Source organism: Ceratotherium simum, chromosome 21, assembly GCF_057802395.1.
Source record: "Ceratotherium simum simum isolate JZ-2026a chromosome 21, ASM5780239v1, whole genome shotgun sequence".
Lineage (NCBI taxonomy): Eukaryota > Metazoa > Chordata > Mammalia > Perissodactyla > Rhinocerotidae > Ceratotherium > Ceratotherium simum.
The window spans coordinates 28,597,316-28,611,658 of NC_141920.1; the positions used below are offsets into that span (position 1 = coordinate 28,597,316).

Sequence of the window (14,343 nt, forward strand, 5' to 3'; positions counted from 1 at the left end):
CTTTCTAATCTGCTAGAGTATCTGGGAAATCTTCCCACCCTCCAGGCACTAACTCCTCAACATATCTCCTGTTTATTTCCCAACTTCTGGTCAACAGCAAAAAGCTACTGGCTTACAAAACTTCTATTCTACAGAATCCTTAAAATCTATAACTTACAAAGCTGGTTCTTGACAGACCAGGCAGGTGACTTAAACCCTAATTTAACGTGATCAATGCAACTTTTATCTTAATAAATGGGGGGAGAGAGAGATTAAAAATTTTAAATATAGTTTATGAATGAACTTTATCTATACTTCTATCAACTATCTATATAGTTATAGTAAAATATACAGTACAGTGAGGAAAAGATTGAACTGGAATAAATCTTTCCAAACCACCCTTCACTTAAAACCATCAATGGCTCCCAATGACCTAGAAGAGACAAAGTCTCTTCTAAGACTGGAAAGAAATACAGAGATGATCTTTTCCAGGCCATCACCAATTTAATCTTCCTTTCTAAGTTTACCTCCCATGTGTGGTCACATGACATCTTCCACATGAAACATTTCTCTCACTTATTTCTTCTTCTTCCTCATTCTTATCTCGTGCATGCTAGATCATGCTTCCCTTCCCCACTCCCACCCACACCTATCCAAATCCTCCTTCCATTCAGGGCCTGAAAACAGCTCCAGGGAGCTATTCCTAACCACCTCTCTCTTTTGAACCATAAAAGACCGAACATTTGTGCTTTTCTTATGACTCTAAATAATATATTACCTCATTCTATCATATAACTTCCCATATGAACATCATCCTACAACCACACAGAACTTTATAGCCTCTTAAAGCATATTTCTACATACAATTTCGTATTTTATCCTCATAACAACTCTGAGAAAGACAGGTAAAGCAAGATTATTTCATTTTCACAGACGAACAAACAAGTCTTAGGTTAAAAGGACTATCATGGCTAATTATTTTTATTTTTTATTTTGCTGAGGAAGATTAGCCCTAAGAGTTAACACCTGTTGCCAACCTTCCTCGTTTTTTTTTTGCTTGAGGAAGATTAGCCCTGAGCTAACCCTGAGCTAACAAGCCAATCTTCCTCTACTTTATATGTGGGCCGATGCCACAGTGTGGCTGACGAGTGGTGTCGGTCTACATCCAGGATCGGAACCCGAGAACCCAGGCTGCCAAAGTGGAATGCGCCGAACTTAACCACTATGCCATGGGGCCTGGCCCCTAATTACTTTTAGAGTCTGGATGAGAATCCAAATGTTCTGATTTCCAGCCTAGTTCTCTTTCTATATGTAATAAGACAGATATAAATACTTAAACTCTTTGGTTCCCAAAAGGTGTGCCAAGGCACCCCAGCAAATTCACAGGAGTTCTGTGGGATTTTTTAATTTTTGAGGGAAACATCGATCAATACCTGATACCTGCCAGATGCCGAGTGTACTACCAGCTTGAGGTAGTTCATAGTTTCAATGTTAGACTGCACTACATACCTTTTGATGGCATATTTTTACGAAGCTGGGTTTTCAGCAGTTGCTGTGTTCAAAAAAACAAGTATTGTGCAAAAATCAATGTGAAATGGGAAAGGAGGCTGTTGGTGTCCAAACTGATTCCAATGTTTGAGAAGCCGGGAACTGACTAACAGGTATACTTATCCCAATAGTAATTAATTATGGTTATAAAAGAATAAAACAAAATAATTTTTTTCTTTTGATTTATGTATATAAAATTTTTAAATGGCTACGAAGTTAAAACAATTTTTTTTTTTAGTTATCTGGACTTAACTACTAAATATACAGAGCCGTTAGGTATTTCTTTTGGCTTAAGGGTACCATGAAAAAGTTACTGAGACAATATAGGTACTATAAATTCAGAAAGTCTGGAAATCTCTGCTTCTCAGTGTCAAAGATGGAAAAGTTTCTGTGGCAAGAAACTGTATGCTAAGTTCCTCTTGATAGTGCACAGTACAGTCATAACTAAATTACAAGTTGCATACTGGTAGCCTATTGGCCAAATCTGGCCTGTACAGTGTTTTTAAAAACTCTTGAGCCAACATTTAAAAATCAGGGGAATTGACATACAAATACAAATTTCTAGTTTCTTTTCGCAGAAGAGCATCAAGCAACGCTGGACCTGCACTGCTGCAGGGCAACAATCAGCTGGAGCTGGGGCATGTGCCGCAGCGCCCAGCACTCACAGTCTCTCATCACGGGCACTCACACTAGACTAGCTGCACTGAGGTCACCTGCCTGACCTCTACAGGCCTGCATTTGTGACTCCTCATCCTTACACAGTAAAGGTAACAATTTATTGAAAACAAAAGCATGGAACGTGACTAAAAATATAGGAAACTGGCATTAGGCAGGATCTAGGAGAGAGGAGACCGAACCTTTACTCCCCTCCTCTGCCACAATCTAGTTGTATGACTTGAGTTAAATCACTTCTCTTGCTTCGGTTTCCTGATCTCTCAAATGAAGAAAACCTCTTCTATAGATTTTAGAGGATACAATAAAATAAAGGTGTTAAAGCAATCCAAAGACCCTTTCTTTTTTTTTTTTTTTTTTAATAATTTTATTTATTTATTTTCCCCCAAAGCCCCAGTAGATAGTTGTATGTCATAGTTGCACATCCTTCTAGTTGCTGTACGTGGGACGCAGCCTCAGCATGGCCAGAGAAGCAGTGCGTCGGTGCGCGCCCGGGATTCGAACCCGGGCCGCCAGCAGCGGAGCGCGCGCACTTAACCGCTAAGCCACGGGGCCGGCCCTCCAAAGACCCTTTCAAATGCTACTTTAAAAAAGGCATCACTATTACTTAAAAGAAAAAAAATCTAAATTCCAAATAATTCTGAAATTATAATCTCTCTTCTTATACTCACCTTGAGAATTTTAACAACAACTTTCTCATTATTGGTGATGTTGATGGCTTCAAATACTTCACTGTATTTACCCCGGCCTAATTTTCGAACCAGCTGGTAGTCATCTTGATTTCTGTGACCGAAAAATCAAAGTCACAATGATTTAAAAAGTTCAAATTATTAAGCACCAATGCAACTTACAAAACTCTATTACCAGTAGGAGTAAAAGAAATAAGAAATATTTCAAATAATTCCTGAATTGGTTTCTTTTTTAAATTGGGCCAATTAAAAATGTGTGTGTTTCAAATCCTAGAATCAGAAAAATTTAAGCCTTTCAATTATTCTTTCAAATCCCAAACTGTTTACAGCCCTACTGGCACACCACACATAGCTTGCCTGTATTAGGGTTTGTTACCTATGATCGTCTCCAACAACCAACAGCTTTCCCTTGGAGAATAATTTTTATCTATTTCTGTCCCACTGTGCCTGGCCCAGTGTTACCACCTAGCAGGAAATGAATACACGTTGTAAGAAAATTTCAATTCAGCCACACTTTGGGAGCAGCCAATTTTTATTTATTGATTGATTTTTTTTGTGAGGAAGATCAGCCCTGAGCTAACATCCATGCTAATCCTCCTCTTTTTGCTGAGGAAGATGGGCTCTGAGCTAACATCTATTGCCAATCCTCCTCCTTTTTTCCCCCAAAGCCCCAGTAGATAGTTGTATGCCATAGTTGCACATCCTTCTAGTTGCTATATGTGGGACGCCACCTCAGCATGGCCGGAGAAGCGGTGCGTCGGTGCGCGCCCAGGATCCGAACCTGGGCCGCCAGTAGCAGAGCGCGCGCACTTAACCGCTAAGCCACAGGGCCGGCCCTGGGAGCAGCCAATTTTTAACAGGCCTCTTTGCAGGTAAGTGGCTTTCAAAAACATATGCTTGACCTCCCACTAGCCCTCCAAAGCAAGCTCTGAGGACAGTCCATGCAATGGAGTTTGCAAACCACACTACAGATCTTGAACCATAGTTAAGGGCCCCTTCCTCTACTTTCACCCATATTCCATGACCAACAAGCAACATCAGAAATAAAAAAGAGGGGCCAGCTGTGTGGCGTAGTGGTTAAATTCGCACAATTTGCTTCCGCGGCCCAGGGTTCGCAGGCTCAGAGCCTGGGCACAGACGTAAGCACCGCTTATCAAGCCATGCTGTGGCAGCATCCCACATAAAGTAGAGGAAGATGGGCATGGGTGTTAGCCCAGGGCCGATCTTCCTCAGCAAAAAAGAGGAGGACTGGCAACAGACGTTAGCTCAGGGCTAATCTTCCTCAAAATAAATAAATAAATAAATAAATAAAAATAAAAGAAAAAAAAAAAAGAGGTAAAAAAGAATAAGGGATATGCCAACATTTTCTCCCTGTCTCTGCTACAACTTAGAGGACTTTGCTCTAAATAATGACAAACACGGTCCTTTTAATAAGGCCTAAATTCTATTTATTTCTGCTGGAGACACTGAGAATCCAATATGCTACAAATCAGTCACTCATTTTCCTCAAGCTGCTAAAAAGAAAGTGAATGAACAGAGAAGGCAAAAGGTACTAAGGACAATGGACAATGTAATAATCACGGCAGGTCCAGGGGAAGGAAGCTCTTAGTTCTGGCTGAATTCTCCTCCTGTGGGAGGGCATAGAGAACAACTTCGAGCAAGCAAATGGCACCATGCCAAAAACTCAAAAGGGCTGGTTAATGCCATTTAAGCAGAACTAAGGGCAAAGCACTCAATTTGAAGAGACTGGTTAAAATTTCTGTAGTATAACATAGGTATTCCTAGAGTCCAAAGCCTGTGATACAAGGGAATTGTTGATTATCAATAATGATAACATTTACTGGTATTGTACCACTGGTTCTTGTAGTATCTTTGAAGCACACTGTGCCTCCTTGTGCAGAGGCAATGTACTTACTGTTAAGATCACGGCCCAAATAGGATTATAGTATACAGGAGCTGCAGCTTTATGAGTTTTCAAATTGCTTTCTTTTGCATTTGAATGTCAAAATGCTTTTATCATGAAAAGTATGACTCAATCAATTAAATACATCCCATGTTGGGACAAGAAATGCAAACATCCAAATGAGACCGTACAGAGAATTAGGAGGGCAAACAAAGCTGTTCAGGCAGACCGCAACTGTTCAAGATGGAATTTGGGCTGAATTTCATGTTATACACAGTGTCGCATGATAAGGGCAAATATTTAAGGGTTTAATTTTGCTTCTCATCAGAAAGAGGACACCTTTCTGGAGAACTGTTTCATCCTTCAGTATCACCATGGGACAACATTTTCTGACCTCAAAAACACTTTATGTAAGAGTCTGGTGTTTTCAAAGTCTCTCAAGTATTAATTTTCACCTAACTGCAAAGCCCTTAGCTGAGGCAATCAGATACGTAACTCTTTTGTTACCTTTGTATACAGAATATATAAATCAGCGAAAAGAGTAAGAAGAGACTGAAATAATTTTCAAATGGTAAGCCCTTCAAAACTGTTAACTTGTCAAAGCAATACACTGCTGCTTCTTCACTACAGAAGAAAACACAAAATCAGGCTTCGATATGAGGTTTAGAAATGCATAGTCAGGGAGGTTTCCTGACATAAATTACTCAACAAATCCACAAGAATCAGCCCTTTGGGGAAGATAGTGAAGTAAATGGAAACAATTACCCCCATTCCACCACATGTGACTCGTAATCCCAGTACTCTCGGGGTCTGTGTGTATTAACATCTGTGTAAACTCTGGCCCTGCTTGGCACGGGTCCCGACATGTCAGACAGGTTGGCGGACAAAGCTGGACTTGATGTTTGGAGATCTGGCAGTCACCGCGTTCAGAGGCAGCTTGTGGTAAGACCTTGTTTCAGACCTGTTTTCTTCAAACTGCAGAAATAACATGCACAAAGGCCAAGGAATTATTTTTTTGAAGTATACGAGAAGAAAAAAATCATCTTACAACAAAGGCCTTGAATATACCTCTGGCTCTCCTACCTATTAACCAATGACTATATCCCAACTGTGTCAACCACAGTGTCTCCTATAACATGGAAAAAACACAAAAAACCAAAAACCCAAGATACATACTTAAACTGTTATTGGCCTTAATCCTATTCTGCCAAGTAACTTGTTACCTCCTCACGGAGAGTTTGGACACTCTTTATAAGATAGCCTGGAATGGGAAAATGGCATTAAGGATATTTACATCAGCATTACTACTATTTATACATCCTACACCAAATATTGGCAAGAACAGCACTCTCCTTTCAGCAGCTTTCTACAGCTCCAGTAGGGATGCTAAAACGCTCTAGAACAGTGGCAAAGCCCAGAGTACAAACCATCAGTCTTAGTCTACTATTTGATGAAACAAGGAAGGGAATAAAGACTTGTTCTCATAGATCAAAGTTCAACGTCATTTTATATTGATCCAAATAATCTGGGAAACCTTATGCAATAATCAGTAGACCCTTGATCACCATTTGAAAGACACACTTGATTTCATTAAATTTAAAAACAGAAATCAGTAATTTCTTGATTTATTTAATACAGGAACAAGCTTAATAAAAACTAGTAGAAGACAGTAATATATATTGGCTGAACTAATGCAAAATTTGACACCAAGGGAAATTGGTGCAATTTTAGAAATATGTTTTCTACGAAATAGGTAAACTTAGTCTCCTTTATGATGTCTTCCCTGACCATTGCCAATCTATTTATCTCTGTTCTCTGAGACTCCTATAGCATTTGTTGATTTCTTTTACTCTGCATTTAATTAAAAACGTATTGAGTCTTCAGACATCATAATCTGAGAAGGGCACATCACCTATGCAGTTTTCTGGTCAAGACTGTGTAACCTCAATCTAATTTCAAGGAAACACTGGAGAAACCAACAACAAAGAAGCTTCTATTAAAAAAAGGGAGGGGGGAGGATATACTGTGCTGTTCAAAAATGTCAGTATTATAAAAGACAAAAAAAGGCTCAAGAGACATGATAACTAAATACAATGTCCTAACCTAGACTGTATCCTATACTGGAAGGGGGAATGCTATAAAAAACAATACTATCAGATCAACTGACAAAACCGGGGAATTTAGATGGTGGATTGGGTGTACGCAAGAGTACACTCACATGTGATAAAGCAAATAGGGTAAAGTACTATAATAAGTAAATCTGAGTAAAAGGGATATAGATGTTATTTGTACTATTTTTATTTTTTGTTGACACATGTATTTTAAAAAATTGTACAATATACATAACATAAAATTTACCAATTTAACCATGTTTAAGTGTACAGTTCGGTGGCATTAAGTACATTCACATTCTTGTGCAACTATCATCACACCATCCCAAACTGAAACTCTATGCATTGAACACCAACTCCCTCCTGCCCCCAGCTCCTTATACCCACTACTCTTTCTTTCTGTCTCTGAGTTTGACTACTCTAGGTACCTCATAAAAGTGGAATCATAGAATATTTGTCCTTTTATATTTGGCTTATTTCATTCACCCATGTTGTAGCATATGCCAGAATTTCCTTCCTTTTTAAGGCTTAATAATATTTCCATTGTATGTATGTACCACACTTTGTTTATCCACCCACTCGTCAATAGACACTTGAGTTGTTTCCATCTTTGGGCTATTGTGAGTAAGGCTGCTATGAACACTGGTAAACAAATATCTTTTGGAGTTCTTGCTTTCAATTCTTTTGGGTATGTCCCAGAAGTGGAAGTACTGGATCATATGGTAATTCTCTTTAATTTTCTGAGGAACCATCACACTCTTTTTCTATAGTGGCTGCATCATTTTATATTCCCATCAGCAATGTACAAAAGTTCCCAATTTCTCCACATCCTTGCCAGCATTTCTTTTCTTTTCTTTTTTGTGAGGAAGATCAGCCCTGAGCTAACATCCATGCCAATCCTCCACTTTTTGCTGAGGAAGACCGGCCCTAAGCTAACATCCATTGCCAATCCTCCTCCTTCCCCCCCACCAAGGCCCCAGTAGATAGTTGTTATGTTGTAGTTGCACATCCTTCTAGTTGCTCTATGTGGGATGCCGCCTCAGCATGGCCCAACAAGCAGTGCGTCAGTGCGCGCCCAGGATCCGAACCCGGGAACCCCGGGCCGCCGCGGCGGAGTGCGCGCACTTAACTGCTTGCGCCATCCGGCTGGCCCCTTTATTTTCTTTTTTTAATAGTAGCCATGTTAATTGGTGCAAAGTGGTCCCACTGCAGTTTTGATCTGCATTTCCCTAACGATTAGTGATGCTGAGCATTTTTTCATGTGCTCATTGGCTATTTATATATCTTCTTTGAAGAGATGTCTACTCAAGTCCTCTACCTTTTTTTTTTTTTTTTTTTTTTTGGTGAGGAAGACCAGCCCTGAGCCAACATCCAATGCCAATCCTCCTCCTTTTGCTGAGGAAGATTGGCCCTGGGCTAACATCTGTGCCCATCTTCCTCTATTTTATATGGGACGCCACCACAGCATGGCTTGACAAGCAGTGCGTCAATGAGCACCCAGGATCCGAACCTGCACGCCCTGGGCTGCCAAAGCGGAGTGCACGCACTTAACCACTGCGCCACCGGGCTGGCCCCCTGCCTATTTTTTTTAATTGGGTATATTTTTGGTTGTTCTGTTGTAGGAGTTCTTTATATATTCTGGATATTAATCCCTTATCAGATACATGATTTGCAAATACTTTCTCCCATTCTGTGGGTTGCATTTTCCTTTGACGCACAAAACTTTCAAATTTTGATGAAGTCCAATTTATTTTGTCTTTTGTTGTCTGTGTTTTCGGTGCCATATCTGTACTACTTTTTAGTTTTGTCTCATGTAAACTTGAAGTAACTTCCAAATACAAAGTTTAAAACAATGAGTATAAGAAAACTGAGGCCCAGAAAGAGGAAAATTTACACACAATCACAGTTACTTAAAAGCAGAGCAAGGACCAGAAACCAAATTTCTGATTCTTATGACAGTGATCTCTTTTGCCATGTAATCATAAACTAGTTAGATAACAATAGCTAACATCTACAAGCATTCACTATGTGTCAGATACGCACATTCACAAGGTGCTTTCTGTGAATTATTTCATCTAATCCTCACCACACAAGGAAGTGCTGAGGAAGTTACCATTACCTCCATTGTACAGATGAGGAAACTGACGTAAAGAAAGGTTAAGTAACTTGCCAAAGGACACACAGCTAAAAGGAGCTGACATTCAACCCGACCATAAAATAGAGATAACTGTATTTACCTGGGCTTGTGGTGAGGATTCAACGAGTTAATAAATGTAAAGCATTTGGAACTGTGCTTATTTCAGAGCTCTAAGAGACCTGTTTACGTCAAGTTGCATGTCTTTCCAATGTTGTATTTAAGCTGAAGCTTAGCTACAATACCCAAAGAAGCCAAGACAGAAGAGACGTCTCCTTAGGCCCATGAGTTTCCATGGCTTAAAGCTTTCAGAGAAAGAGCAAGACAGACTGGGATGGGGGTTAATGCTGTACTCCAGAAGTGTGATGATCACAATCAGTGATACTTCCCCCACAAAAGATTAAAAGATCCATTCTCCCATCCATAAAACTCCTATACTATATTATCCTTGACTCTGTTCAATTCTGGGGTCCCATGAGCATACAACTTAAGTGGCCAGAAAACAACAAAATCATTTAAATACTTATTAAAAAGTAAATCAAAACTGTCTTTATAATTATTTCTAAATACTTATTTCTTTGGTTTTATAAAACAACCTGGGTGATATTAACCTAATTTAACTTTACCCAATATTTGTTAAATAGAAAAACACACACACCCCCTCCCCAAACAAGTAAAAAAAAAAAAAAGAAAGCAGACATTTTTATTGTTAACTTTTCTCCTTGCCAAAAAAACAAGGTCATTTATGTTGTGTGATTACTGACTTGTTACGTGACTATTACGCCTGCACTGACAATAGCAGAAGACACCATGAAGATGGGTAAAGTGTGTGTGTGTGCATGCAAACAGCCAAAACAATACAGACAAAAACACAAGACCTGTAGAATTATTGTCCCTAGGAATTTGTAACTTTTAATGATACTAAACTTTTAAATTCTTAGTTTCTTCTCTGAGAGAAACAGTATCTTTCTCTTCAGTCTTGTATTCTTTTATAGGCATTTTATTCTTTTGGTTGATATTTCATACCTGTAAGACACCCTTTACTTGTGGATCTCAAAGCCTTCCCCCTATCAAGCTTAAGAAGTTTGTAAAATGAGGCCGGCCCAGTGGCGTACTGGTTAAGTTCACATGCTCCACTTCCACGGGTCCAGATCCTGGGCATGGACTTACAAACCACTTATCAAGCTGTGTTGTGGCGGCATCCCATATAAAGTACAGGAAGATGTTAGCCCCCGGCCAATCTTCCTCAGCAAAAAAGAGGAGGATTGGCAACAGATGTTAGCTCAGGGCTAATTTTCCTCAAAAAAAAAAAAAAAAAAAGAATTTTGTAAAATCAACACAAATTTAGTAACTGCGACTAGATGCAATAGGGTGATAAAACAAGAAGTGGAGTCCTGGGTTCAAATCCCTAATTGGCTACAGGACCTCTACTGAGCTTCTTCCAGATTTGGTTCACCACTTACAAAACCTGCCTAACTGCACTTGCAGACTGAAGGGCAGATCAAGTAACATGATCTTCCAGAAAGCTCTCAGAAATACCAAACACATGTATATTATTATTAAATGATTACTATGCCACAACTTCTTAGTGAAAAGTAATAAGCAGAAACCTATCTATAAAAGGCTGCAGTCTTCATTCTTAGTTTTCTTCAAAATACAAAAATTATAGAAGCTGTGGTTAACATTCAGCCTCTGAGGGCAAAACCACGGGTGGACAGATATTCCAAAATGAGACTTCACTTCTCTTTGGAAACCATCTGATTCACATGGAAAATATTCCCCAATTCCCATTCACTAGCCCATGTATCTATCACACTCTTATCACCCAGGCTTCCTCTGCTCTCTTAAGGCCTTGGCATTCTCTGTGTAGAGCAGAGCAAGACTCTTCACTAATGAAACTCTTGAGATTCTCAAGTACTTGTTTGACTGACCCTTGCAGCTTTTCATCAGCTGGGACCTAATTTATGAACTGGTAGATTTGATTCTCCACTGGGAGGACAACTAGCTGTTTTGCAGTACCCCAAAGAGGTGCTTTACTTTACCGTTATGCGTACCAAATAATTTGCTTAAGTAAAGACAGTCATTCACACAAATTTCAAATGGTTGGCTTTCATTAATTATATGGAGAGAATAAAACGGGGGTTCTTGAACTGTAGCTCAGCAACTTCAGATAAATAAAATAGGGCAAAGAGAGATGAGGGAGGGTGAAGGGATGAGGATAAAAAGGGGATCTGAAAAGACAGGAAAGAGAAGTCAATCAAAGATAAACATTATTTTACTACAAAATAGTATTTCATTTGCACCTCTGTAAATGTGTATGTATATTCACACACAGCCTAACAGGAAAGAAATACAGGGACAGCTTAAATTTCTCAATTATTGGTTTGGTTCTTTCATACATTCCTTCCTTTGACCATTCATTAAATATATAAGCATCTACTATGAAAAAGTACTATGCTAGGCTGAGAATATAACAAGCAAGGCAGAAAGGCAGAATAAGGGTGAGACAAATATGGCTTTAAGATTTTATCTACAGGGGCCAGCCTGGCGGCATAGCGGTTAAGTGCGCGCGCTCCGCTACCGGCGGCCCGGGTTCAGATCCCTGGCGCGCACTGACGCACCACTTGTCAGGCCATGCTGTGGCGGTGTCCCACATAAAGTGGAGGAAGATCGGCATGGATGTTAGCTCAGGGCCAGTCTTCCTCAGCAAAAAGAGGAGGATTGGCATGGATGTTAGCTTAGGGCTGATCTTCCTCACACACACACACACAAACACACACACACAAACAAACAAAAAGAATATATATGTTGGGGCCGGCCCAGTGGCTTAGTGGTTAAGTGCACGTGCTCCGCTACTGGCAGCCCGGGTTCGGATCCCGGGCGCTCACCGACACACCGCTTCTCCGGCCATGCTGAGGCCGCGTCCCACATACAGCAACTAGAAGGATGTGCAACTATGACATACAACTATCTACTGGGGCTTTGGGGGAAAAAAAAAGAGGAGGAGGATTGGCAATAGATGTTAGCTCAGAGCCGGTCTTCCTCAGCAAAAAGAGGAGGATTAGCATGGATGTTAGCTCAGGGCTGATCTTCCTCACAAAAAAAAAAAGAAAAAGATTTTATCTACAGACCAAGGATAATGGAAATTCATTGAAGAGTTTTAAGCAGAAAAGTGACCCATGTGTACATTTTGAGAAAGTTTACTCTGGGTGGGTGTGGGACAGGCGGAGAGAGATTTAGGGAGATAGAAGGCTGTTAACAGCAGCCTGTGAAAGAGATGAAAGCTTGACCTACGGTGGTAGCAATGGAGGTAAGTGGACTAATTACAGAACAAAACTTACAGTGTAAAATTAATAGCTGTGGGTGGAATAGATAATGGGGTAATGAGTGGGAGGTGATTTTTAGATCTCTGGCTAGATTGTTGATGCCATTCATGGAGACAGAAAAAATTCTGGAAGAGAGCTCACAAGTCAGGTTTTGGACTTAAGGTTAAAATGGCTTTGAGATCGTAAAAAAGATAGTGAATAGGCAATTAGATATTACAAATTTGAAGGTAAAAGAGCTTTTCGGCTTTAAATATCTAACCCTCCCAGCAATTCTATGAGGCAGGCACTTCTTTCCCTAATCTACAAATAAGAGAACAGCCTAAGTAAATTCAGCTTGACCAAGAATATCCAGTAGAGGTGGAGTTGGGATTCAAAGCCGAGTCGGCTGGCCTCCAAGCCTTCAAGCCTTTTCATTTCTAAAGAACTTATCACTTTCCACCTCATATACAGTAGTCTTGAAACCTTAATTTCCGTTAGATCCTTGGCTTTCCAAAGTCAAGATCCATGTCTTATTTATCTTTTCACTTTACAGTACCTAGGTCAAGGCTTTGCATTTTGTAGGATGTTCAGTAAGTATTACTTGTTGATCAAATCAATATTGGTTTATTTTTAAAATGAAAGGTAGGGTACCCCTAAACACTTCAGGTCATCTGGTACACAGCTAGGAGAACTGGAAGACCAACTCAAGGGTTCTTGAGTAATTGTTCCCTTCATTCTCCCCATCAATGTTATAGCTCCTTCTATTCAATAACAGTTCTACAATTAAGACTTGTCCGCACCCCCTGCCCCGCCGACTCAAATTAAGAGAATACCGGAGAAACTTTATTTTAACAATTTTTATAACAGCTTACTTGGAAGTTAGGAAAAGTACCTGAGTCCTGGATATCCTGAAGGTCAATTCTCCTATCCACTATTCATAATACAAGAAAGATACACTTTAAGAAAATCTGACTTACAGAAAAAGTATTACCTTTCCTAATAGTTTCCATTTTAAATGACCTTAAGCTGTTCCCAAGCAATTGCGTAAAGGGAGGTGTAACTTTAGCGGCTAACAATTTCAGATCACTACTTCTATCTAAAAAGCCCTCAGACTGACTCTGAAGACATGGCTAAGTTTTGTTTGCTCAATGTTTAGCCTAACAGAAGCCAATTAATCAGCTATGAAAAATTATCTTACCAACAAAATTTTCGCTACTAAAGTCAGACCACACCTACAATTACATGGCTTTTCCTGACCTATTCTTTAATAAAATACAAGGAAATGAAAACTCTACTGAACCATAAGGCTAAAATATGCACTGCCAAAATCATAAGTTTATTGACATAAATGTAATATAGCAGAACTAATTAGTTTCAATAAAAACTCCTCTTGTCCTCCTTAGTCAGTCTCTCCCTCCAATCTCTTCTACTCCATGTGATTTCTGTTTTTCAATCAGGCAATTAAAAGGAAAATTAGAGGCTTAGTAAATGGTCCAATACCAGAAAACTGTACAAGTCTGATTAGTCATTTGTGCTAATATATTTTTATAGATGAATTTTCTAGTATTAGAACTGGAAGAGATTATTCTGGAACTTTAAAAAGTTAAGTCCATTTTTGAACTGTAATGCAGTCTTATTAGTTCTTTTAACTATAATGTTTATTAGGGTTTCCCTCTTAAAAACAAAACCAAAAAACTCTCCCATCCGCAGATCAACCATAGTGAATGAACAAGATATCATAATCATCCGGACAGGACAAAGATTTCTATCTATAGTAAAGAATGAGGAATGTGCTTATATTGCACTGACTACATGATTTAGGACTGCCTGTTAAGAGCAAAAGCAGTTGTATGAGGAAAACATCACCTTTTATGCATTGCTGCAGATAATGAACACCTCTTCCAAGCAATCAAGCCGCATAAATTGGTAAGAAACAGGATTTGTGGAACAAACTCAGCGAGAACATAAAGATGTATATGTTCATGCCTTGTTGGAGAAGCAA

The 14,343-nt window shown here is 39.5% G+C and overlaps 1 protein-coding gene across 1 annotated transcript in view; it reads right to left on the bottom strand.

Annotated features, from left to right (window-relative positions):
• The window catches only part of CSNK2A1 (casein kinase 2 alpha 1), a 55,194-nt gene that overhangs the window by 17,278 nt on the left and 23,573 nt on the right, over positions 1–14,343 (bottom strand). The window contains exons 2-3 of the mRNA XM_014790148.2: positions 5,557–5,766; positions 2,871–2,982 (exon numbers count right to left, since the gene is read on the bottom strand). Of these exons, the coding sequence (XP_014645634.2) occupies positions 2,871–2,982; positions 5,557–5,657 (213 nt within the window). The 5' untranslated portion in view covers positions 5,658–5,766. The remainder of the gene's footprint in view (positions 1–2,870; positions 2,983–5,556; positions 5,767–14,343) is intronic.